The sequence below is a fragment of the Siniperca chuatsi genome, linkage group LG10, assembly GCF_020085105.1.
Source record: "Siniperca chuatsi isolate FFG_IHB_CAS linkage group LG10, ASM2008510v1, whole genome shotgun sequence".
NCBI lineage: Eukaryota > Metazoa > Chordata > Actinopteri > Centrarchiformes > Sinipercidae > Siniperca > Siniperca chuatsi.
Genome location: NC_058051.1, coordinates 22,067,200 through 22,095,184, shown reverse-complemented (window position 1 = coordinate 22,095,184; position 27,985 = coordinate 22,067,200). Strand labels below are relative to the sequence as shown.

Here is a 27,985-nt window from a genome sequence, read left to right as displayed (position 1 = left end):
CACACATTCATGCCAGGTAAGTGAGCTTTTCCCCCTGCGGCAGTGGCTGAGAGGCTGCTCAGCGATCAGTGAAATGGAGTATTGCTCAGCTCAGTCTGAGCTTTATTCTCTGGTCTCTCTCCCACTCAGACAGAGCCACGTCCACCAGCAACACCTAGACACATAGATCCTCATCCTCATGGGTGACCAAGTTCAGCTGACTCAGATATCTCTGTAGTAACTTTTGGGGCCATAGCAATTGCACTACATCAGTAGACATAGTGTTGTGCAAGTTCATACTTTACAAGAGCTAGCTCAAGTTCACAATACCAAAAAATTAACTAGTTTACGTTCATTTCCTCCATTTTCCTCCAAAATGCTGTGAGTTGTAATCATCATTCACTCACAGATACAGTGGTGTGAAAAAGTGTTTGCCCCCTTCCTGATTTCTTATTTTCTTGCATGTTTATCACACTTAAATGTTTCAGATCATCAAACAAATTTAAATATTAGTCAAAGATAACACAAGTAAACACAAAATGCACTTTTTAAATTAAGGTTGTTGTTATTATTAAGGGAAAACAAAATCCAAACCTACATGGCCCTGTGTGAAATAGTGATAATTGCCTCCTAAATCTAATAACTGGTTGCGCCACCCCTAGCAGTAATAACTGCAATCAAGCGTTTGTGATAACTTGCAATGAGTCTTTTACAGTGCTGTGGAGGAATTTTGGCCCACTCATCTTTGCAGAATTGTTGTAATTCAGCCACATTGGAGGGTTTTCGAGCATGAACTGCCTTTTTAAGGTCATGCCACAGCATCTCAATAGGATTCAGGTCAGGATTTTGACTAGGCCACTCCAAAGTCTTCATTTTGTTCTTCTTCAAGTTATCGCAATCGCTTGATTGCAGTTATTACTGCTAAGGGTGGCCCAACCAGTTATTAGGTTTAGGGGGCAATCACAGTTTCACACAGGGCCATGTAGGTTTGGATTTTGTTTTCCCTTAATAATAACAACCTTGATTTAAAATCTGCATTTTGTGTTTACTTGTGTTATATTTGACTAATATTTAAATTAGTTTGATGATCTGAAACATTTAAGTGTGACAAACATGCAAAAAAATAAGAAATCAGGAAGGGGGCAAACACATTTTCACACCACTGTATTTCCCAAGACTGGTAGGATGCTTCAGCTCGCTGTGTCGTTTCAAAAATCTGTGTTCCATCAGATTCTGTGACCCAAAACACTGGCATGCCGGGTGCTGTAAAACAGTGCGTTAGCGTCGTAAACTCTCTCTTAATAACACTCACGTTTATTAGTTGCAAACGGATATGCTCAGTTCACCATTCACCAAAAACACGAGTGTGTACATGTGTACATGAGTGTGTGCATGAATCCTTTAGCGCATTCATGCACAACACTAAGTAGACATACAGTAAGTGAGTATATACATTGTTGTTTCCCATTGAAAACCTTGTATCTGCTAGCATGCTAAACTAACGTGGTGAACATGGTAAACATTACACTTGCTAAACAGTATGTTAGCATTTTCATTGTGAGCATGTTAGGTATGCTGATGTTAGCATTTAGCCTGATAAGTACAGCCGCTAGCGTGGCTGTAGACTTTTAGTCTTGTTGGATGTAGGTTGCATGTGTTTTTATCCTGTAAATGTGTGTGTGTCTCTCTGTGTGTGTTGGTGTCAGTATGTGTATCAGTTTGGTCTGTAGCAGAGGGCGGTGTCAGTTCTAATCTGGGACAAAGCAGGGATGGAAAGGTCAACTCTGCAGTGAAACAGAGAAACACACACACACACACACACACACAATATAGACATAGACAAGCACACAAAAGAAGATATTTATGGGAAACATGACTCATGTGAAAAGGTCAAGATTCACACTGGGGATTTGCAGGTGTATGCCACCTACCTTTATGTGTGTATATGGAGGTACACGCCCGCACGCACGCACGCACACACACACGTGTGCGTGTTAGCAGACACAAAAGTGAAAGCGATGAGAGTGCCTGTATCTGCTTTTTGGGAGCCTTGTGATATTCCTCATGGGAGGCAAATAGACAATGTAACAGTGAAGCGAGGAGCGAGCGTGAAGCAGAGAAGAGAAAGAATGGAAAAGGAAGAGAGCCAAGAGAGTTGAGTGTGAATTTCCTTAAAGTGCTCCATTTGGTGAGTCATTATTTTCACTAAAGCCGCAAAGAGCATTTTGTTCCCCAAAGGAGTCGCTCTTACCCACTCTTCTCTGCCTGTTCTTCCCCATTCCTTTCTTCCAGAAAGCCAGCTAGTGTCTATCATTTGTTTGCTTTTCAGATGACTTTTTCCGCACTTGGAGCTCAAGAAATGATCTTTTAAGATTTACCTCAAACCTTTCAGTGTATCCCTCATAAATAATACATTGTAAAAAGGAACAAATTAACATTCCATATTCAGTACATGGTCTGCTGCCCCTCTTTGCTTATATTCATTTTTCTCAGTGAGGACTGCTGATCCAAGCTGATAGATTATGTCTGTGAATTCATAGAGCTGTATTGCTTACTCATGCATATCTGTCGTGGCGGTGATTGTGTCCTCTCTGTGGGATCTGGCCGCAGCCATGCAATCAGCTCAGTGTGATAAATAGGAACACAGAGAGAACAAACCTTGCTGTCACTACAAATAAACATCTCTGGGGGCGCCTCAAGGCCAGCAGAGGCTTTCTCTTACATATAAACACACACATGCAGAGACACACACATTGACACATAATCCGCCTCCTCCCACCCATTCAGTTGTTCAGAAGGTTACTATCCTCTCCTGCGTATTATTTCAATCTGTAGAAACAAACGCCTTCGTTCCCTCTGGATTTTGAGATAAGCAGATTGGTTTGTCTTCTGGAGGAGACAAAAGGAGCTCAGTCCACACAAAGGTTTATAAAATGGCACCACCGTGGTGGTAGAGAAGAGATGGAGCTCACAGGAGCCTCCAAAGCCTACCTCTAATGCCAGAAAATGTCACTTCCCATATCAACAATAAAGGCATGCAAATTCCTACCCAGGTACTTTTGTCATGGTTTTACATCTGGGTCTCCTACTCCTCCTGTGGCTCACCATGTGACTGCTTCACTGGCTGAATAATTTTTTATTGTTCTTTATTCATATTTAAAATCCCAGCACTGACACCTCAATTTTTTCATTCAAGAACAAGACATCATTTTCGCTACACTTTAGTTGTTGGATGGCAAACCTTTCATTTCTGGTTTAACTTGGTGTCAGCTGTGTTTTGCTCTTCTGCCTCACTTTCTCTGTCTCTGAGAACAAGGAGAAGTTCAGCAGACTGCATGGCTCCACCAAGCGCTTGAAATGCTAATCAGAATTGATCTGGATGGGGATATTAAAAAATCGGGGTGATTGCTGTCACAGTGCTCAGTGTGGGGCTGATTCAGAGCATCATAAATATTAATGTTGGATGCCCATCAGAGATGGCATGTCATTGACAGTCCCATGATTACCTGCTGAGTGCCGTGCACAGCAACCTGTACAAGTGATTGGTTCAGATACACACGCACAATCACACAGAAAGCATTGGGTGAGTGAGAAGCCTAATTGAAAACAAACAGTGGTGGTGATGTGTGTAGTGACAGGGTCGATTAGGCAGCACACTCTTACCTGGTTGAGTTTTATTAGCGATCTAATGGAAGATGTCCAGTCTCTCACTGGCACAGCTGGAGACATTAAAACCATCTACACACACACACACACACACACACACACACCAACCTTTTTGATAAAAACAGTAATTTAACTTAATATTTACTGTAGAATACAGATTCATTCTCATAAGTAACTGAAGAGTTTGACGTTCAGATTCAAATTGTATGTGTTTCTCAGCTGGTGATAGCTGAAAATATAAAATGTAAACTGGTCTTTTTCTGTATTTACAAACATTACTTTGCAAACCTTTGATAACATCAGAGATACGTATATGATCATTTAGATTGAGTTAAATTAAGATTTAACTTATTTATTTAGACATGAGAACTGTGGTACCATCTGTGGTAATATGTCACATGTTTATATAGAGAGACAATTAATTAGATTACACTAACATTTATCATGGGATGAGATCTAAAGTAGGTCTTGAGAATGATTTTGGCCACTATATTGTTTACATTTGAATTGAGGACTGTGTTTTAAGTTAGTTATAATACTCTGCATCTATAAAATGTGTTTCTGTTAACTTCTCCACAGAAAGGTGAGAGCAACATCTTGATTTTTGGTTCAATGTTCTCTATCAAGTCTCGCACTGGCTTCTCTGTCATTCTTTCACACTTTTCTCAAATACACACACGTACAGACGCGTGAACACTTGTCCTTATCAGCTTGAAAACACAGAGTTTCTCATCGACTGCAAACCGGGCCAAGTAACGTATAAGATGACCCCTGGACACAAACAGGCTCACTCTTCCTTTTGAAGGGTGCCATTGGATAAGCAAGGCACGTCTGTATTGATGCACATAGTTGGCAGTCTGCAGACAAGATCCACAGAACATCCAGGGCCATGGAGAAAATCAATGGTTCCCATCTCTGCTTGCTCCTAACTGATCTGAGGGCAGGGGATGGATCCTGTTTATGACCTCATTATTGGCTCTGTCCAAATTATTCATTGAGGTATACCATCATAATCCACTGCCTCCTCAGGTCAGGTCTTATTGTCCATAGTTTAGTTTACCATTAACTGCAAAATGTCCACACTCTGGCAGTGTCTTTTGGTCTACGTTTGGCATCAATGATTTAGGTCTTTTTCCTCATGTCCACATCACAGCCAAGCTCAGGTGGTGAACGTTTCATCTACTTAAAGCAGGAATGTAACATTTTGATTCTGTTGGAGATGGAGAAAAAACAACTTTGAGATCTGACATTTTGGTTTGATCCTATGACTCAACGCCTTGACGTGAGAGAAGTTGTACACAAATAATTTGACATGTTGTGCAGTGAGATAACTTTTATGTGACTGTGCTGGTTGGTATGATATGTCTCAGATCTGTTAGCACTTATATTCAGATGAAGAGAGATGCATTCATTTTGAGTAATTCAATCAGTGATGCTTATAGTTGTAAACAACCCTCTGTAGATATTGTCTACAGTCTCCCACCTGATAAAGCTGCAAGTGGCTGAGATGTCACCTGCCACAGTAGAGAAAGGATATATATGCCTGTCAGCCTCCCTGCCTTCCCCTCCAGCTGTCAGCCCTGGCCCGGTCTAACGAGGAGAGGCAAGGCTAATTGAATCCTAAACACTTTCTCCTTCTGCTTTTCCCTGTGTTTCATTTCCACCGCCCCTGAATCTCTCACCTTCACTACAGGGATAGGTTAAAACTGGCTTCTAGGACAACACGACGTTATGCTGTAGATGTTGTTATTACTGAAATGTTTTTTGTCTCCCCATTTATTTGTCTCTCTCTCTCTCTTTTCCCCCCATCTGTACCTCTCCTCTCTCCTCTCACCACTTTCATCTCTAGTGGTTCCGTCTCCCCCATGGCCGAGGGCTTAATTGCTGTTATCCTATTACTGTTTTAATGGTCCGTTAACACTGAATTTGGTTGATGAAAATGTATGAGCATAACTGTTAGTGCATTCTCTCTCAAAAGCAGGGATTGGCATAAACAGATGTCAGCACAACTATTACTCTGTGCTGTTTTCTCTCTTTTCTTTTTGTGTACATTTACAAAAAAGTGGGCTTTCAGCGATCTGCTCAAAAGCTGCTGGGGTTGCGATCTCAATCTTGGCACAGTTTGCTGCAGTTTGCTGGGCCTAAAGGCCAAAGCGCTTACTGAAGTAAATTCATTTTCAATAAAATAAAATACATTAATGAATAAAACAACCATGGTAATTGCACGCCAGCTCCCTCTCAGTGTGAGCAAAGTTAAAACTCTTTTTACTTCTTTGCAGTCTTTTTTCAAAAGTGGGCTTTAACCCCTGCTGTAGCAGACAAATAAGAGCTGCTAGAAAGAAACCTCTATGAATATCAATCACACTTGGGAGTCAGAGTGAGCTCCTGTGCTTTTTAAAGTCAAATACAGCTCCTCAGGCTCTGTGATACAATGGTCAAGGTGGACCAGATTACAATTGATTAAAGTTCTACGCTGCCAAGGTTTGATCATTTTTATGAAAAACTAAGAAACATGGGGAGGCCTTTAACTCTGAGTTCCTTTGAGGAATGTCTGTATACTAGAGGATAGGAGGGCTTTGGTAGAGAGGGAACGCTTTCGTCCCTCCATCCTGAGGGTCAACTTTTAAGTAATGACAGATGAGCCAAGGCTCCACTCTGTCCCCACTCGCTGCATTCCCTGATATTAATGGCCTCTAATGCTCTGATAGACAGAAGCATGTCCAGGGATAAATCATTCAGAGGTCATCGGTGAAGCTGTCACTCATGTGCTGTGACAACTGCCTGTCTGGTTCTTCTCTTCTTTTTCATTCTCTCTACATTACCTTCTCTCTGTCTTTTTCAATCTCTGTCTCTCTCTCCACTTATGCTGGGCCTCTCTTCGTCCGGTCACCCCTCACCAACACTGCCCACTATGCTTGGCGTAAGCTGCTAAGTCAGGCCTCAACAGGCTATGATGTCAGATGTAATGGGAACATTTCATTTTATTAAACACACTCTCTACTCTGTCCACTGAGAAAACTATTGTTGTTTTGATATATAAGGATTAATTATTAACAAACAACATTATGCTTGTTGCAGTCTGACACGCTGATGAGTACAAGCACATGCACACACATACAGTACATATACATACACAAACACACACTGCAATTTCCCACGACAAACACATCTTATAAAATAGATTTCCAGTAATTACTGCTGTCATCACATATTCCTTTTCTCTTTATTTTCTCCTGGCTGTTGTAGGTTTAAGTGGCTGTTCTGTGGAACAAGACAAGCAGTGCTCCATAATGAAGTGTTTAATATTTGATGCCACTGGATTTCACAGCTAATAAAAGCTGCGTATGTGCCTCCATTAGCCCTCTGTCCAGGCTTGAGAATAGTGCTGCATGGCTGCACAATGTAAATCACAGTCTGTCCACTGCCAGCTAATGGGGCAACCCAAAAATCTGTCATGATAAAAAGTAACAATACATACACTATGCTGGAGTTTTACAATCACAGATTCTAAATTATTCACACCAGTACTTTATGCTGTTTTGGTGCATGGCTGTTTGTGCTAGGGGACAAGGAGATATTTTGTTGGAGGAGAGCCTCTGTGGAGTGTTATCTGTTAAAGAATATTAAGGAGAGGTGTGACACCATTCCCAGTTACTTCTCTGTGTGTGTGCAAGTGTCTTTGTATTTAAGAGCGAGAGAGAGAGGGAGCAACAACAGAAAAGAGAAAAATCTTAAAATAAAGGGCCTGATCTCTTGCAGCATTGATGTTGCCAACGTTCAGCTGCCAATGCAACTTTCAGTAGAGAAAAGAAATGCAACAATGCCGAGGCATACCTATATTTATAATTAAATTCAACTGGATGCATTTTGACCGCATACGTATGTATTTTTTACATTTATTTCTATGTTTATAAGTGTATTCCTAACAGAAACTCTTTCTTTTACATGTCTTTCATCCACCTTGCTGACTTCTTGGAAACCAGGTAAGAAGAAAATTATTTATTTGTTTAAAATCAAAAGCATCATCTCCCATTCTCCTTGGCTATCCCCCTCTTCTTCTTCACTCGCTCTTTCTGTCTCCTGAGGGAGTCTCAGTAAGCTCCCCAGAGGAAATGGCAAATATCAATGCTAACAGCAGTGTAAAGCCATGACAGCCATTGATTCTGGACTGAGGAGAGAATTGGGAAATCATAACTTCCTTAGGTGGTTAGATACATGATGGGCTGAGTCAAGCAGATTGCAAGGCCTTGTTGTGGCTTGTTTTGACATGCCCTGTATGCATGTGCATTGTTACCTGCAATGAAGAAATGAGGGATGGATGTAGTTTGTGAAAATACACACAAACAGTGTGTAAGCAGTAATTAATAGCTGCCAGAATACTGAAAATCCCATTCATTTCTTCATATTCCCTGTTATGATAATATTGTCAAAAGTAACTCCTTGTGCACCCAGTTGTGTGTCGCCTCTGTGTATAGGTGTGTCATTGCGTGTGTGTGTGTGTGTGTGTGTGTGTGTGTGTGTGTGTATGACAGCAAACAACAGAGGGACTTCTCATGAAATGGCAGAAGCAGCCACACTGTTATGATTTACAAGGTATTTTATCGGTGGGAGCCATAGAGCGGTACTTAGCCTCAGCTTGCATTTACTAACTATTTGGTATTCACCCATCACATTCCTATCGCCTTTATCTAGAGCTCCAAAAATCCACTCCTCTCTGCCAGAAGATCTTAGCACCTGTTTCATAAGAGTCGCAGAGCAATTCACACACCCAGCGCTTTACATGGTTTTAGCTGTGGCGGTATTTTGTAGGACTCTTTACTTAGTATGCTGAAATGTCAGGCTGTTGTATTCTGATAAAAGCAAAATGCTTTAAATACATTTTTTGACAATCCTATCATCCAAAAAACTTCTGGAGGTGGACAAAAAGTGATATGGTTATGTTCATAGTGTATTTCATTAACAACAAGTAGTGGTTGCATGTATCTGAATACACATATATCAGGTACATAAGCTTTTTAAGGAAGATCCAATCCTAGAACCAAACACAAGCACAAAGAAATGGTGGCAGACCTTGTACTATGAGGTGAACTGGTGCACCAATCTCCATTTTGTGAGGGAATGAGAAATCTCAGTTTGGTGTCCATGGTACTGACACAATTTAATATCAGCTGCAAATGCACAGAGATGCATATTAGTGGAGGCAAAAGTGAAATGCCTATGCGTAACCACAAACAGACTAAAGTGACAAGATCCCACAGATACTATCACAGCCTTGTGAGCACAAGCTGCATTTGAGGCGATGCTGATCAGATATGCAGAGGGTTTAATTTGAAGATATTAGCTATAAAGACTCATATTCCCTGCTAAGGAAGTGGTACTCCCTCTCCAATTATATTTAGATTACAGAGTTGGAACTAGCTGGGTTAGAACTATTATTTAGGGAGGAATAAAGGTTAGAAAGACTCCCCGGAGTAACCACATTCAGCATAGTCATTAACAGGGGAACTCAGGACATTACAATGTATATTTTATTTTCATTTTCCTGCTTTCTCTCTTACATTCTCTCCATCTTTTGCATGAAGCAATGCAGCACTGTATGATCACTGTGGAAATCATTGTTTAGGAGTTGGTAATGTAGTATTTTCAAAAGCAATTTATAACATTTTGGTGCTGAAAGTCAACTATGGCCACCACTCCTGTTTATAGCATGAATGAATTATACATTATAAAGCCAACAAATATAGTTGGCATGCTTTGATTTGGCATGTGTTACAACATAGAAGATGGGTGCCAGTCTGGTGGTGATTGTGACACGCCACGTCACAAACAAACTTAAATATTAGTTATCAGACTGAAGTGCTACCAAAGTAAAGCACTACAACTTAACTATGAGAAACTTGAGTGTAAGAGTGGTGGGGGAAAAAAGAATGTCAAAAATGAGGCAAATACATTCTGCCAAACTAATGGCGCTCTGCTTAAACAATCAATCTCAACAAAACCATCAACCCTGTGAAAATATGGAAGGCATGTCGCCAATTGCTGAGATATTGACAGAGAATTCCAAATGGAAACTTCAGTAAACTTTGGAATGCTGAAGAAGGAAATAATGAACTATGTGAAGAGGTTGGGGAATTGAAAAAAGAAGGGATGCAGCAGAATCAAGGATTGTGGAAAATGAAGATCATAAAATTATTATCAGTAAGGTGCTGATCCAAACTCTGCGGCATCAGAGTCAATCAGAAGTAGTAGTAAAATGTGAAGATCTTGAAAGCCGAGCCCACTGGAAGAATCTGAGGATCTACTCTGTGCCTGGAAATTGCAAGGGAGATAATATGATTGAATTTGTGGAAAGACTGATAGGAGAGAAATTGGAAATAAGAGGTGAACTTAACATTGATCAGCACATTTGGGCTTAAGATAGGACAGAAGGAATGTCCTAGGTTGATTATATGTTGTTTGTTTTCAAAGCTACACAAAACAAAGAGTGCTTCATGCTGTTTGGGCAAAGAAAGACAGAAAGGATTTATTTTGATGAAGATTTCCCAACCCAAGTGTTTAAGGAACATACAAAGTACAAGGACGCAAGGAAACAGATAATGACAGAAAGATCAAGACTTTTTCTTTTCCCTGCCAGACTGAAAATATTCGGGAAGGATTTGAAAAGTAAGATGTTCGACAAGCCTCAAGCTGCAGCAGATGGACTACAGAACATACAGGGACATGGAAGATGGAGTTTGGAGTCAACATGGAGATTTCAGTGGAGGAACCGGACTTCAACGCTGCAGGCAACAAACGTGATTGAAAAAATAAATAATGAAATGGAAATTAAATGTGTTCATTTAGAAACCATGGATATTTGCTATCAAGTGAGTTCTTGTAGATCAGCGTTTTTAAGACCAATTGGAAGGTTCTGCTCATATTTATTTATTTGCTTGTTTGTTTATTGAAAATACTTCATATGGAATATAAGGCCATTGTAGGTTGATCCCTGAGAGTCTGATAGCAGTTCCCAAGCCTTCCCTCGTTATTTTCCTACTCTGAGGCTGAGATTTCCTGCTGTCATGTTCCATGTGACCAGAAAGCCCCTCTCTCCTTGAATCACCAATGTCTGTGTGTCTCCAAGAGAGACAACCGGGTTTGGCTCAGGCCAACACTCAAAGTAAACAGTGACAAGGCGTAACATCAGCTGTCTTGCCAAGCTGTCACAAGTGAGGAAGACCAATGTCATAGAACTGTCGGTAACTTAGGATCTTCTGTCAGACAAAGTGAGTATTATTAAGTATTATGATCATGTGACTTTACAGAAGGCATGAAGGTTTGTCATTATGTGCTACATTACTCATCCGTCTGCTAGTGGTGCAAACAGTTACAACAGATGTCCTGAGCCTTCGACAAAATGCGGGGAGACACAAATCCAGCATATTTCTCACCAATGCTGTGACACAAGGACAACAGAGGGGCTGGAGGAGATGGCAAAGCGACTCCCACACATACTGTAGAGTGAAAGAAAGTTCTGCCGGTCAAACCTCAATCCCACAAGCCTTTATAAAACATCATTTCAAGGAAAACTGAGCATCCCTGCAAAATCAATATATTGTGCACAAGTTTGTCAGCTCTAGAAAGTTATTGTAAAGAAAAGTGTCATACTATTAGGTATCATATCAGTGTCAGTTTTAGTATCTTTAGAAGAAATGTACATTTTTGTCCCAAACCAAGATGCAACTGTAACCATCGGGGATCCATAGCGCTGTCCAAACACATTATACACTCGCTCATACTCAGCCACACAAGGTTATTGTTGCCTTAGACATCAGCAGCTTCATCATCAGGCCCAGACATATTTTACATCAACTGATGGTTTCAGACTGATGAATGAGATATGTCATCAATGGTAAACAGTATGATTTATGAAGGTGATTTCATGCTCTGCTCTCACTCACACCTCTTCTAACTGCCCTTTATTCTGCTCTAATATTTATGTAGATTGGAGATGCATAAAATACTGCTCATGTAAAGATTTTTTGCAGCCTTATCTACAGTTAGAAAGGTGACATATCTTCTCTCCTTGGCACTTGAGTTTAATATTTAATACCAGTGCTTGGCTCCTGCATAACAAAGCAGGTAAGCGGGCAATAGAATATGTTAATGTGGAAATAGTTATTCAGCAAAACAGCTCCCTAGTTAACAATGACTAGAGAGAGACAGAGTGAGGGAAAAGAAAAGGGAAGAAAGGAAGGAGGTCGCTCTACATTCAAGAATAAGCATCAACATTTTCATTTCTATTTCTACAAGTTGTATTTTCTGTTGTGTATGTCACACATTTTCATGACGTTCATGTAGTCTGTGCTCAGAAGGGGTCCTCAAAATATCAGAAGAAGGAATCCTTGGTATGTAATCTGCTATTGTGAGAGTCAGAAATGAGAGTTGTGTGCGAGATCCCAGGATAGCTTCTCACAAAGAATTACTTACGTCAATGTGTGAGTATGAAGGGAAAGCAGGAGTGAAAGTGGAAATATGCAGTAAGTGGAGAAATATTAAGAGCTGCTATCTCCGTTTGTGAACGATTTCACAATTTCATTTATTTATTGGACAAACTCAGCCCGGATTGGATTAAGGGCTTTCCGGTGGCGCATAAAACATACAAACCTTCAAAAAGGCATGCGTGTCACCATATGTGTAGAATGTGTGATCAAGTGTTTGCATTATACATGTGTTTGTAGCCTCTGCAACAACATTGTGATTATCTTCCTTGGCAGCATTTATCTGTGGCTTCCAGGAGATGATGAGGATTAATGCCCTTCAGCTGTACATTTGTGGCTGACACATCACTATATGCACATTATAGAATATGATATAAAAAATTTACAACACATGCACACATACACACACACTCAATTACAAACACACACAAGGGACAGGAAAGAGGTAAGAAAATGGGAAGGAAGGATGAGAGACCTAATGCTTTCTAATGAAAGTATAAATCAGTATTTACTCGGAGGACCTAATAGTAATTAAGGAATTGTCAAGTTCTGTCAAGTTCAACTATTGAACTCAGATTAGTTGATAATGAGAAAATCAGTGAGTGGGGAGGGAAAGATGAGGTTCTAGAGAGAATACAGGTGTGCCAGATTGTCAGCTACAGTATCGCCACATATGCTGTTTAGAAGTGGAGTAAACGTTCGCCAGCCATGTGTGTGTAACACAAAGGCATGTGCGTTTGCACCAGTTTTATTTTTGTTTATGTAGGGTATTATAGGCATGAGTTGTGTGTCTGTGTTTGTGTTCACTCAGACTCCCGGGTTGATTTACTAAGCTTACTGGGCTTATCACGAATACCAAAGACATAAATGGGCACAGCCATAGTAGAGATACTATGAATGCATTATTGTTAATTAAGACCTGGTGCTGGAGAAGAGAAAGTGCAGGTTCTCTGCTAGTGATCTTTAAATATTGGTAGAAAAAACAAAGAAACTGCAGTCATGCTCTTCCTTTTACAAGAGGGAAGGCTGTATAGTGCTGTATTAATGCAGTTATCTTACCAAAAACATCTAAATTGAGTTTGAAGCCACAAGTTAGAGGGATGCAGAATTTTCAATCATCTCTGACATACTGTAAATCCTAAAAAGTGATTTGTGTTTAGAAATAACATCTCCTTTCTCAAACATATAACAAAAGAGTGTCAACTCTTAAGGTTTGACTGTGGTTGAGGCCTTCCAGAAATATCAAAGTTCACTCCAGGGGATGTTTTTGGTTGTTCTTTAGTCCTTTAAATTTGTTGGCGCAAACCTCATATTTGTGGTTGTCCTTCAACAAAATCACTGCAGTAAACAGATTTAAGAAATCCAATAGATAATGAGCTGATTTAATCATAATATTTGGGATTAGACTTGCTGTAATGTACATGTCATGTGTATGGTAGGTGTGTGTAGAAGCTTGTGTTGGGACTTTCTCCTTGTCTAAATGGTAGAAAGAAAGCACAGCAGCTCAAAATATAATTAGTCAGAAAAGCCAAGACAGCAGCTGTGAATAATTTAAGATGGCAGTTTATGCAAATGGTCCAAATCTGGGACATGGTGCAGAAGGTGTTAGCATTTTACTGCTGACAGGATGAAACAGAGCTGAGTAGTATATGAGGTGTACAGTCCACACACGGCCAAAACACTGCCAGCATCACTCCATTAGTTTCACATTTGTTTGGGATGGAAAATGTATCTTTTCACAAGGATGTGGCTCCTGTGTGCATGGTGTTACTGCCTAGTGTTAATGATGCATTTAAAAAAAAACACTTACTCAGAAACACCTGGATGGCCTGTGATCATCCCTAGCTTTTATGACTGATTATGACACATTTGAATCTGTCATGAATGTTTGGTTTATTTTGTAGTTTAGTTTTGATAGTCATGAAACACTTAAGTGATGGCAGATAGACAGATTGCTGTTACCTGGGGTCATTCTACATCAGTTATTGCCAGGTCTCTTGATGGCTACAGTCTCTCTTCATGAAACAGAACAAAGCTGGGAGTCTTCTTAAAACTGAGCACTCACCTCTAGCACAGAAACATTCAAAGTGAAATTTGATCTAAGGTGAGCTGTTGTCACCATGGCAGCATAGTGAAAGCACCTTCTCTTCTACCTTCAAGCGCCTCATGGGAGAAAAGTTAGACTTCTGCTTACTTTACTCAGAGACAACTGCATTAGAGATTTGAGTAGACTTTATTACCTCTCTAATTAGACTCCAATTTTGGAATTTTAATATGCATTATTACATGCACTACCCGACACACATCACCACTTACTGAATTAATTTGCTAGTGTTTAGCCATGCTCAGAGAGCTGACAGAATGGAATTCAAAACATTAGTCAATGAGAGGGAAGGGAGTATGTGTGCACCTGTGCAGGATGAAGCAAAGCTACTGTACATTTTTATTTGATATTCCAGTATTATCGAGACGCTGTTATTTAAATGTGGGAGTTGACAGTTTCGGTAACCAGAGACATGGCGCATTGACTGGATATGTTCAATAATTATTGCCCTATAGCAATCACGAAGAGTGCTGAGCTTTAGCCAGCATAAAAGGACCATTGTGGCCATGTCTTAGATGCTGACAACCACATTGATTTGCATGAATCAAGCTTATATATGCCTATGAAGCTCAGACACAGCAATGCACCCTTAATCTGCTCAATCTTTTTCTTTCTTTGTCTTTTTCTGTCTTTCTTTTTTTCTCACTGCCTCCCTTTCTCAGTGCATCACTTCTGCATCTCACCCTCGCTGCCTATCTACGCTTTTGTCTCTTGTGCTGTGCTAGTGGTTTTCTCAGTTTGACATTCAAACAGTATCCATAAAATATGCCTCCGCATCACTGCTTTGCCATTACCCAGGAATGCTATTTTGAGTTCTAACATGTCAGCAGAATGAGGTTAAAAACATCAATACCCATAAATCCCCAATATTTGAATATGGATCCAAGTACAAAGGGACTGACCACAGTAATAACAGCAGCAGAGCTAAACTGTAAGCCAAAGCAGAAACCTCCTAACTCAACATTGCGTGCTATTATCTGTGTTTCAAAGCAAGCTGGAGCTGAGTTATAGGGTTTTCTCAAGGATAAATGGATTCCAAAGCAAGATCCTTCCTCAGCAAACCACTGTTGAATTCACTGTTATAAGTATATTCAGTGATACTGAAATTCATTTCCACTGTCAAACGTGGGGATGTTTTCCCATGAAAAGGCATGCAAATGAGGGCAAGAGGTAAAGGCAAAATGGAGAGACTGTTTAGGTGTAGACTAGAAAAGGCAAGGATAGATAGATGATGGAGGAGAGAGTGGAAGAATACACGTTGTACCTGGACCAAACAAATACACTTAGAGGCAACTTCTCTCACTCACTCTCTCTCCGTTGTTTCTCACTCTGCCCTTTTTCTTTATGGCCACTTCACACTCACAACAGGGGGACTATTTGTTTCTCTGAGTGGATTTGCTTCTCTCAGTGGGCATCTGAGAGAACAGGAACCAGAATGACAGAATGAGTACACACTCGAGCACACACTCTCCCAGAAACGCATTTAGAGACAAGTAGCAACCAATAAACAGCAAGCATGATTTACACACACAAACACGCGCACACAAACACACACATAATCGTACTTCAGGAGTCCGGCACTGCCCTATTCAGCTTTAAAATTCTTGAGAAGACAAAACAACCATGACACATCCTGTAGTTTTTAACGTGATGAAAGGAGCGTGCTAGAGAAAGACTTGCAAAGAAATATGGAGAGGGAGCGAAGATGCGATTCCTTGAAGTAGAGACATTCATTTAAATTTTTTTAAATTTTAAGGATTGTGATACTGTGTGGAGTGTGTGAATGCCAGACAGTCTGTCTGGCTGCCATTCATTCTTTAACAAATCATGTCAGGGCTCCTCTCCTGGAAAACATTAAAACCATCCTCGGTTAAGTAATACTAACATTCGTTTCCAGACACTGCTTTGGCTCAAATTTGAAAAAAATCCAAATCTAGCTTGTATGTACTTTTTACTACATATACAACATGAAATCAGCTTCCTAATTATTACAACTAATTGTAAAACACTCCCCAATTGTAGAATTACTGTCCATGAATTACTACCCATGAGGAGTGATGTGATTTAATCAAATCTTTATCAATCTGGTAACATATTTAGATGACAAACAGAGATGCTAATATAGATTACACATGCACATGATTCCAAGCCATCCTGCGACATTTAATGGCATTTTGCCTATAGTGGTGCTACAGCAACACGAGACATTTAAATGGCCCTAACATAGTGGCTGTGTTCATTTATGTAAAAGCTAATATAACCAGAATATAAGAGTATTCTCCAAAAAACTGTCAATGTGTATTTTGACTGATATCTGGATCAAGGTGCAGATTTTATTTATATAGCCCAATATCACCAATCACACATTTCCCTCAAGGGGCTTTTACAATCTTTACAGCATAATAAGGTCATTTATTTATCATTATACAACAGAAGGTTATACAATGAAATATATATATATATATAATATGAATGTTACTGAGTCCCACTTCGTCCAGACCGGACATTAGCCAGGAGCAGCCTTAAATCCAAACTGGGCCAGCTTGGCTCCTATCCTGGCACTTCCTCTCCTCCCGGGGCGATCACATAGCACCCGCCGTGGTGTCTGTTCTGGTTGATCTGACTGGGTGGATTGTCTCAAGGTCCACTGCTCTTTAATCCAAATCCCGGCTTCCTTTTCAGATAGGTAGTACGTGTTTCAGCAATAAAGTCGTAAAAAAATAAGTAGCAGAGTTTGAAGGAGCTAGCCTACAGGCCACAGCATCTACATGCGCAGCCGTTGCCATAGTCAAAATCTCCTGATCCAGTTGATTTGAACAATTTTGGCTTAGCCCTTTAAATCAAATCCAATCAGACATCATTCAATAATGTTTCAGCAAAAAAGCCGAAAAAAATAACAATTTAAAAGAAAAATGTAGCAAGTTTGAAGCAGCTACCCGTGCAGCCGTTGCACCCTATATCATAAGACCCTCAGATTAAAGATTGTTTTTCAACATATTATCTAGTAAGTTGTGTTCTGCTGTCAGGTTTTAAGATATTTCTTTTCTTAAAGACTTCATTACCATATTTAGCATTTTTATCTGCTATTTTTAATGTATTTAGCTCATGGTCTCATGACCGAAAACGCAGGCAGTGTCTCACTCAAGAACAGTTCAATTTAATTTAATTTAACAGTTGAAATTTAATTTCAAGTTACTACACTTCAGACACATAATCTGTGATGGCCATTGTAGTACCAATGTAGGCATCTGCTGAGGTTAGCCTGTTCAAGGCTGCAATGAGGATTTAAAATTAAAGGATTTGTGTAGAAATGCCTCTTATCCCTGGGCAACTAAGTGCACTAATACTTTCAGCCCTGTAACTTTGTTGTAAATGATGTAAAAATACTTTATACTGTACACACATGCACACATACATATGGTCACAAAATGAGTGGGATCAAAGATATACCAAGCTTGTCCTGGGGCAGAGCTCTGCATGTTGACCAACTCTGCAGTAAAGCCCAGAGGAGCACATCTCTGGTGCACTAGGTGAGTGGGTAATGGTAAACTAAGAATGAAATGTGTGGCTTTATGTTGCGTGAGTTTGTTCAAGTCAGATTAGAAAGGAAGAACTCTGAGACACCCAGCCTTGAAACTATGTGGTACATGCTAAAAAAAAGGCAAGAACAGAACCCAGAGCACTATAGAATAAGACCCAATATGTGCTCCTTTCTTTGATCATGCCTCCAAAAGTATAGTTTAAATTCTCCCACTCAGCAGAGACTGCCTTTATCTGAGTGACAAGATATGGACATGAAAAACTTAAAATAAATTGGGTTTAATCTACTGAATTGAGTATAGAGACAATTGCTTCATTTAAATGTACATGCATTGCTTCGAAGGTTTCATCACAGGATTTGATATATATTATTTTCATTTTTTTAATCATGTCACTACTGAGCTAGGGCTGTGGCAGGCGCACACATACAGGCATGGTTTGGCACAGTGGAGGAACACAGAGGCGAGATGAACCAGTGAGGTGTAACTCATAGGCCATAATTGTATTTTCTCACTAAATTGCCCAGAGGAGAAGAACAGTGGCTGGTTGGGGATTAATTCAGTCTAAACTGATTTAAACCCAGTGCATTTCAGCAGTTGATTAATCATCACCTATGAGCTCTTGATTTTATGTATCCATTAGCTTTTAATATGATTGCCCTGTTTTAGAGACGTAACCTTTTCCAAGATTACATTACTTATCTGAGGCAACATGTTGTGGAAAAGGAGGAGAGAGTCAATGTGAGCGGAGATGTGGGGGCCTCGCTTTGCCAGTGCAGTCAAATAAAGGTGAAGCTATGGAATATGATGCTGTTAATATAATGTTTTATGTGCAACGAGGGTAGAATTTTAAGCAGTTTGTACTAGTTTATGATTCTCTTCAACACTTTTGAAGTATCTATCAGATTTTGTGCTTGTTTGTGCAGTTTTATACTCATCACCATCGTGTGTGTTTGTGTTAGTGTCAGGACTGGAAATGTGAGCTGGGAGTAAAAGCTCAAAGAGGAACAGAGTGTGGCGTATGTACTTTCTTCCTCTGCATAGTGTGTGCCAGGCAGCGCTTACTGGTTGTGTAACATGTCCAGCAAGTAATCGACCTAGACATCACTCAGTGGGTGGATAATTATACATAAATAGAAAAATGCTTAATGTTCTAAACTGCATCTGGATCCAGAGCTGCATCAAAATAGCCATTTCAGCCATTTCAAATGCCCCAAAACAGTTGTTTATGACCACGATCGTTCCCTAACCTTAAAGGAAAAATTCGGCACCTTTTATGTGTCCAGTCAGTGTTGATGGTAAATGTAGTCAAGAAATAAATTCCTCAGTGCATGCTATATTGCCCGAGAAAGCAGAGTTCTGCTCATGGAGCCATGCCGGCAGTGCCTACATGTACCAGGATGCATTGCACGCAAGCTTCTGATGCCCTTGCCCATCCAGCGGGCCACTACAGTTCTGATCAAGCTATAGTAGCTGCTGGTTGCTAATCAAAGTTACACAACGTTGCCAAGCAAATGAATTCAAATGAGTGAATGCAGCTGACCATGTCTTTTCACACATAGCTATAGGTTACCTACAGGGCATGTTTATCAAGTAAATTTACATACAGCAGCAATACACACACACACACATACCGGCAGACATGCTTCCGTATAACAACAAAACTAACGCTAGCTGAGCTAGCGCTGCAGTATAAAGTTCCACAAAAAGCAACATGAAAAAACAGTTGCCGGCATCTAACCTACTACTCTCGTTATTTAGTTGACTTCAAATGAGGCTTAATGTTCACACAGTTTCTCTTGATTTTCCCTCAATTTTACAACATTAATCCAACATCTACCCTAGTTGGCCAAAACATAGCGTTAGGTGACAAAAATACTCACTCAGTGGTAATCTGCCCTCTCAGCCCTGCCGGTTTTGGTTGTCTTTTCCAGTTTTTTTTTCGGGATCCTGAAGTAGGTCTCCAGCACACCTCTGTCCAAGGGAGGAGTAAAGCTTTCAGGTTCTGGATGGTCCCCGCCAGCCATATCGTCTTGCATGACCAATGCAGCCGCAGCCTCTGCCTCTCTGTGCTGCATTTCTTTGGCCGTATACTGTGGCTCGAATAAATAAGGCAAAAACATTGTAAAATGTATCCTTATCCATAATATCCTCTGCACTCATATTTTGGGATGCCATTTTCGTTGTTGGAAACATAGCTAGTTTGCAATACAAGCAAAGAGAACAAGTACGTTTTGTTTTTGATCTAGAACATGCCCACTGGCTACCCAGAGGTGGAAGCTAGAAATCCAAGCTGAAGTAGCTTGTAGTTCTACCTTGCCTCCAACTACATCACTGTCACGACAATTGTTGGCACTAGATGCAGGAAGAACTACTTGCCTCAGCTTTCTCTGTCAATATAGAAAGCACTGAGGAATTTATTGTTTCAATCGACTGCATTTACCATCAACACTGATTGGACATCCACATAAAATGTGCAGTATTTTCCCTTTAACCAAATATTTATTATTGTAACCATGACGACAAATGTCCTCTAACCTTAACTAAGGAAAAAAAATAAAAATCTGTCTATATCTAACCAAACCTCAAGCATAGCATTGTCAGATCATGAAACAGATTTCTTTTTCTTTATTCATAACACTTTTGAAAAACACTGACAAAGGATGTCGTCCTGCCCATAGTGGCATCAGAAAATATAGGTCATCATCATATGATATATCATATCATATATATGTGTTGTTCTGGAGGGCAGTTACAAACTACGTAGTTTGTCACTTAATTTGGAAGATTTGCCGGCCAAATTTGGAATATAAGAAGAATTGTGTTTTACAAAAATAAAACAAAATGTGAACGTAAAGAAGTTACAAGCAAAGTGCTCTATGGCCACATGGTGGTGATATCAGAATCATAATCAGAAATACTTTATTGATCCCCGAGGGGAAACTCTTTTGTTACAGCTGCTCACTATCACGTCAGTGCACACAGGAATAAAAATACTAAGCAAAAAATATAACACACTATAATACAGGTAAGATAAATTAAGTACCAAGTGGGTATAAGTATAAAATTAAAATAAGTGTAAAGTACAAAGTGGATTACCGGTTGATGTTAAGTATGTACGGTATCAACAAATCCCTAAGCAATGTCTGATGTCTTTAAAAAGAGGTTAACAGAATCAATTTAATTACATTTTTGTAACCATTACAGTTTTGAATTGAAAAGCTTGATAATGTTTACATACAAAATGTGACAGAAACATGAAAAGCTATTTCATAAGGTTTCTCATAGTAGATATCTTGGTCTTTGTGGATAACTTGCTTAGACTAAAGAAAATGCATACTTCTAGATGATACATCATAAGACCTACACGCTATGTAGGTCTGTTTATTTTATTTTTAGGTGGTAATACTCACAGTGGCTCCCCTAGTAAAATCTGGCCATTTTCCAGCACTAGTTTGGGTGTATGTGCATTTGTGCCTGTATGTAAAGACTATGCCCTCACTAAAGGGGGCTGGTTGCGTGCAGGTTTTTTAATGAATAATTTCCGAAAGAGGTTGAATTATTAAGGTAAATTATGCTCGTCTGAGTCACCCTTAATTGGCTGACCCCTCAGTCCACTAATATCCCCTCCATTAAGGGTTCACTGAACGACCTGAACTCTGACCTCCACTAACACTCAGCAGTCTTCACAGTCTTTGCATTCTCCTCTTCTACGTCGTGTTCTCTATCAGTCTGCAGTTTTACTCTTCATCATTTCATTCCACCTCTCTCTTCATCTCCTTTCTTCTTTAAATTTTTTAATTTTATTTCTGGAGTTTGAATATTATTTATTTATCACATCATTATGAAGCAGTAACACTACAACTAATTTAATGGGATGCTAAGTGGAAATAATATGAATATCAGTAAGAATCTTTTACATTTTTTAATGAGCAATAGCGGTACAACATTTATAGTGTAGACTTAATGACAAACATTTGCAACAACAGTTGGTTAGTGATAGCAACAGACTAATCTTTATATCATTAAATAATAGTGGTAGGAGTAGGAGCAACAGATTTCATGTATGAGTAGAGCAACAGATTTTAAGTGAAATCGGAAAGGACAGTGATGGCCACAGAATCTACTAGAAAAACATACTGTGTTAGTAAGATCCTATGTAAAAAAAAAAAAAAAGAAAAGTAAAAAAATGGCATCCTTATTATGCTGAGGGGCATAATAGCAAGGTGCTGAGCTCCATACACTAAACTAAACTACTGCTAAGCCTTAACCAAACCTGTCTACCCCTTTGTTGCATTATAGAGGCTTTTGTTAAATCCCAACAACAATAAAAGATGTAGATGTAAAGAGAATAAAATAGTTTTATATCTAGATTTAAAGATTGCAGGAGAGATGGCTTCATTTTGTGGTAAGAGAAGTCACTGTTAGATTTTGTCTTAGTTCTTTGATACACTGTAGTACTCTGTAGCCTAACAGTGTTCTCTCATTTTGATATTATAAGATAGCAATTGGTTATGAATTACAAAGCATTTGTATACTCATAAATAAATAAGATAGCTGTGCCTGGCCTTTAGTGAATCTAACAACTGACTGATCCTAAACGCTACCTGCCCTCAGTTGCTGTTCTAGTCCAGCTTTATTATTGTAATAAATCACAGCTTTACAACAGTCAGGTCGTGCAAACCCATAGTTGATTTTTACAGTGTGTGTCTACTTTTATCACTTATTGCCTCAGGATCTTCATGTACCTTTTCCCCAGTCTCTTCCTCTAGCTGAACTTGAAGAAAGCTTTCACAGTGTGGCATTTGTGGATAAGAGCTTCCACCCAAGGACTAAATGTAGCTCAACAACATCATCTGAATGAGATGAAAACACAGGCAAGGAGTATAGTCTAAAATGACAGGTGTTTGAGATGTGTCAGACCTGTGAGCAGCCCATAACAAAAAATATGTTTTTGAATAATATTTTTAAAAATGCAAGTACATTGCTCTCATTCATATAGTGACACATTGATTTGGTACATTATTATTGTAAATGTTGAACTTTGTCCAAAAACATTGCTGTTCTATTGGTTACAACATGAGCTTTATCATGTCATAACAAGAGATGTCAAGTGTAGGAGCAACATATATTTTTACCTACCTATTGCTGTTGACAGATACAGCACCTCATCTGTCTTCAGTTAGTCTCCCTTTTCTCAAACTGAGTCAGTTTGCAGCTCCCTCCATCTCCCTGTGATACTTAACCTCACTTTCCTTATGGAGGGTAAGTTACAAAGGGGTGGTGGCAGAATGACTTTCTGGATGTCATCTCCATGTTCTGTATGTGAGGCATTTTTGCTAGTTGTTGGGGAATATATTCCTATTTGAAGCATTGGTCAGCAACAGTGACCAACAATCTGCACTTGATAAGCATGTGTGTTACAAACATCGCCTTCGTTTCACGATCTTGATTTAGCAACCCGTATGGTGAGACAGACAAACATTCCCACCAGAGCTATTGCTACACTTAGGTGTCATGACATGGCCCTGTCCACTGTAAGAGTCAATACAGTGTGGCTTTATATGATTGTCCTTAAACACAAAGACAAACAACAGCTACTTGGTGCCCAGCTGTGTTGTGATGCTTCTTTGGAGCCTTCATCTCCATTGTAGCTCAAATGTTCCAGCGGCTGGAGGATGCACGCGCCTGGGTTAGACATCACCCAGAGCTGGTTGTCCAGCTGTTCTGTCTTTATCCCAACTGTTGCTCAAGAAGAGAGACTCTTTGCAGAAGGGGCTGACTCTCACCGGTAATAGAGGCTTGTATTCAAACTGCAGTAAGCTTGCACTGAGGGCTCCTATTGAAGACTCAACCTCACTGTCTCCTGTTAATCTAAACTTGACCAGTTGTTGATTGCTGAAAACTCCAAATGAGGACTCATCTGCATTGGGAATAGGTGTTACCCGTGCTCTGTAGCTCTCTTTAGAAAAGACAGCATTAATTGCAGCCTCTTTGAGGACTGGTGGCACTTTCACTTTACAAGCCATGTTATTTGCTGGTCTACAGTACAAGAAAACACGAGACATGACAATTGACAATTTCAGATGCTTACTGTGGTTTACACAACCCATAAGAGAACTTATTACCAATCAGAATGCTTGTTATCCCAGTTAACTGCACCTGTAGTGTGCAGTGTTACATTTTCACACCTGATTTTGATTTAGATTTAGTCCCTTCACTCTGCACCAAAAAAGGGCTGAAATAGATTTCACATTTCTGATGTGGGTAATAAATAAATATTGTTCAGAGCAATCACAAACTGTTCATTGTCTGGGTTTAAATCTGGACGTTTTCATAGTTTGCCTCAGCTGTTTTGTTGCCACTTATGGCCTGTCGATGAATTTAGTCCATAAATAAGTTTCTTCCAAGAATGTCAGATAACATTACTGACAGAGACATAATGTGACTGAATCCAAGATCCTTCTTATTTCCTGTAGCGCAACAGGTCAAGCCGTTAAATCGACTTCTAAACAAGAGATATTTTTGGGTGGCGGAGGATATTGTTTTACCAATCAGGTGCTGAGCTGGATGATTCATGCAGGTTGTGGAATAAGAATTTGCATAAAAACCGTAATTAATTAATTTGTCCGTCACTGACATCATTGTTTTGTTTTTATTTGTTGACGAAAAACATAATCCATTTTTTATCATAGTTGTTTTAAATGGTTACTTTTTACAAGTACACGAGGAAGGGTCAGTTGTACCCATAGAACCAGCCTAATTTCTGTACTTTCTAATCAAGATATGATTTGGAATCAGCTTGGGGGATAAGAACAATTTTGCTCTGTATCTATGTATCTATCTGCTCAGCTTTACCATGCTTATGGTCAGAAAAATGTTAGTTATGGAGATGGCTCAATGGGTACAACCAGGCAAGGCAACTGAGTGTTCACCATAATGTGACTCCTTGGCCTCATTGCACCTTCTGGCTCCACTGGGGCTTCTTCACATGAGATGCGTGACAGGGTGGTTTAGGCAACTTGTAGATCTTCAGTATCAGACAATCACATCCATTTCAATCAAGATGGGCCACTGGGTGATCTCCAGACACTTAACACAGAAACTGAAAAAAAACCTCTTCCCTAACAGTGTCATAGATTCCCTGCAAAGAGCAGGTGGGGTGTTTCCTCATGAAGTCAGCAATAAATGTGTTGCCCTTGGAGGGAACAAGACCATGTCGACCTACTGATCCCATTTAGTCCTTCAGTGAGAATGGAGGGCCAGAATAAGGTGGCTTTCATAAAGAGACACGTCAGTTGTGGATCTTACAGTGTACGTGTGCTTGTCTTCACTGTCTCAAAACTTGGGCTTGGGGACACTTCGTGTCAAGAGGCAGTCCCTTGCTAGATGAGGAGGAGGTGGACCCCATCTGGAATCTATTTGGGAAAGTGGAAGATCTGTTTGCCACAAGATAAAACACAAACTGTATGCTGTGGTTCTTGCCATGTACCCTTGGAGGATTATGCAGTCAGCCATGTGACATGTACAAGGATGCTGTCATATACTTTTCTTACGTTCTGTCAAATTTGTTCTCTCCTGACAAAAGAAAGATTTGGGAGGCTAGCAGGGCTCAACAGTGCGAGTGTTTCACTCAAGTATTACAAAATTCAGCCCAAACGATGGCGAAGAGGAGATGGACGAGGAAGTCGACAAACTAACGTTAGTGTCTCTCTGTTTTCTCCTCTGTGTATTTGACCGAGGGCGGGGCTCAGCTCCTACACACACACACACACACACACACACACACACACACACACACACACACACACACACACACACACACACACACAAACACCCGACAGCAGAGAGGCCACGGTGCAGACAGTGAACAGGCGATATTTCCACCTGCTTTGTCCACGGTTGTTGTTGTTACAGCTACAGCGTGATTGTTAAGATAATAGCGAATTGTTAAGAACAAACTAAAACGAAACCTATCTGTATGTTCTCTTTATACATCCATGGTATGTAGCCTAACTGTTTATCTTAGTTTGTCAAGATTCTTAAAATTTGGCAAATTCTGCTATTTATTTTACTGACACTTTAGATTTGTTTTCAGTGAAATATTGAGTGTATATAGTGACTTTCTGTTGTGAACTTTACTGTTGCTGCTCAAGAAACATTTTTATATATTATATTTCAAATATAAATCTATTCTAATCCTGTTCTGAATTTATGCATTATATAAAAAAAATAAATAAATTACTATTCTGAATGGAACACAGTGCGATCACTCACTCACATCTGAAGGATTATTTCAGGACATAAGGCTCATCAATTTCATTTATTTTCTTGCTAATATCTGAGTGTAATGTGAAAAACTACAACTGTGTTTTTTAATAAATATTGTCATAATAATTGTCTGAAATGATGTGAAAATAAATAGATTTTTGTCAAATAACATCAAATTTCCTTGGGGGAGGACTCCACCGGATTATTGGCCTTGGCAAGGGTCTGCGCTCTCCAAGTGCCCTTCTAATTATAGATGTGTTCACACCGTTCATACCATTTATACCGTTTAAAGTACTTTATAGTATAAATAATTACATAATTATTAAATAAATACAGTTTGAAGCAGAAATAATTAAAAACTTTATTGTACTTTATTCAAATAAATTAAAATAATTTTGCTTGTAAATGTCTCTTTGTATCTTTTTTATTAAGGAAAAACACATTATTTGATGAATTTTCACTGCACTCCTAAAGTTCTTTATGTGCGCCTAAATTTTTCAACTTAGGAGCACATGTGCTCTTGGGAAAAATGTTTGCGCCAACCCCGGCTAGTGATCATTTTGGTGGACTGCGTCTGGTACTTGGAAATGACACAAAAGTTGCAGTGGATATACTGGTTGTCAAATTGCTGTCAAAATCAGCATAGCGAACTAATGCCAGGATACTCACTTTGACACAATGTCTTGTTATTTAATAATGTCAGATGTGCTGAAAGTCCTGAAATCTCATAATGTGCTTGGCCAATCAATGATTATGTCAACATTAACATTGTAAGTACCACAAATTATATTAAATGGATAAAGCTTCTGAGGTTGTTTGTATCTGCATTATTAATGGAAATTCTTTAAGGGATCCTTGTTCTTGATTCACATTGTTACATTGTATTCTGCCTACTTAGTTGTATTTTGTTTTGACTTTACCTGGCAGGTATACTTTGAGCTTACCACTGAATCAGTTTTATCTAATCAAGAATTGCGCATATTCACACCATATTCAGTTTTCATGAAATCTATTAGTGATGAGGGGTGTTGTGAAAACTCATGGCTTTCCTTTTCATTTGCAGACACAGTATTGAGTGGTAGAGAAATAAACTGGTATTTTGCCACATATTCATTATCTTAAAAATAAAAAGATCAGATTGGCATGGCTGGTTGCAGTGTGACAGGCAGTGACAAAGTTAGTCCTGCCACCACTCTAAATAAGGTTTGCCTCAGTTTCCTTGTTTATTGATTGATACTTATTTCTGCTTCCATCTTCTGTCTGGGGTTTCTGTCAGATTGTAGTATCGCACTCACTGTATCACCTCACTTTTCACAGTTTACAGTTAGACAAGCAAAAACCCACTTCAGTTTATATTTCCTTTCAGAATCTTCATGTTCAATTCAACAAAATACAGAAAATCCAAAACATTTTACTCTAGCCAGAATCTAAATGGGATTTTTGTATTTAGCAAAAGCAAGGATGGGCGACATTACATTTTTCTTTTTTTATATACTTTATGAATCCCATGCAGTTCATTGTCCTCTGTATGAATTCACAAATGCTATTAATGAGTGGGTGGGATAAGAAGACAAGGACATATAATTTAGCAATGATATGCTAGTTGATTGTTATGTTTTTCATGATTAATTACTGTTTGAAAGTGCCAGAATGTCCACATCAATATTTCCCTCTCAGTATTGCTTGTCAGTGTATCTATTTTCTTCCCATTCTGCTCAAAAACAAATCAGAGTAGCAGAAAAGTCAGAGCTTGGGCACTGTCATATAAGCTTTATTTGAATCTTTCCATTATTTTAAACTTAGCTTCTACTGATCCCATCCTCAGGTATATAGAGGAGGCATGTCTCTATCGTGTTTCTACACATTGGCCCCCAACAAACTCCAGGGTGTTTGTGAGGATTAACTACAGATTGACTTTTGCTTGCTTGAAGCTAACAGAAGTATGT

General features: G+C 39.4%; 1 protein-coding gene across 11 annotated transcripts in view; it reads left to right on the top strand.

The window, feature by feature from the left end:
• Window positions 1-27,985, top strand: part of LOC122883587 (cadherin-4-like) — a 338,624-nt gene that overhangs the window by 150,860 nt on the left and 159,779 nt on the right. Inside the window, exon 3 of one of the 11 annotated variants that reach the window (XM_044212511.1) lies at window positions 10,280-10,439. The exons of 8 other annotated variants lie outside the window; for them this stretch is intronic. In XM_044212511.1, coding sequence (XP_044068446.1) covers window positions 10,373-10,439 — 67 coding nt within the window. In that variant the 5' untranslated portion in view covers window positions 10,280-10,372. Of the gene's footprint in view, window positions 1-1,874; window positions 2,168-7,534; window positions 7,629-10,279; window positions 10,440-27,985 lie in introns of those variants that run through there. 2 more of the 11 variants (XM_044212513.1, XM_044212510.1) reach the window with 2 other exon arrangements.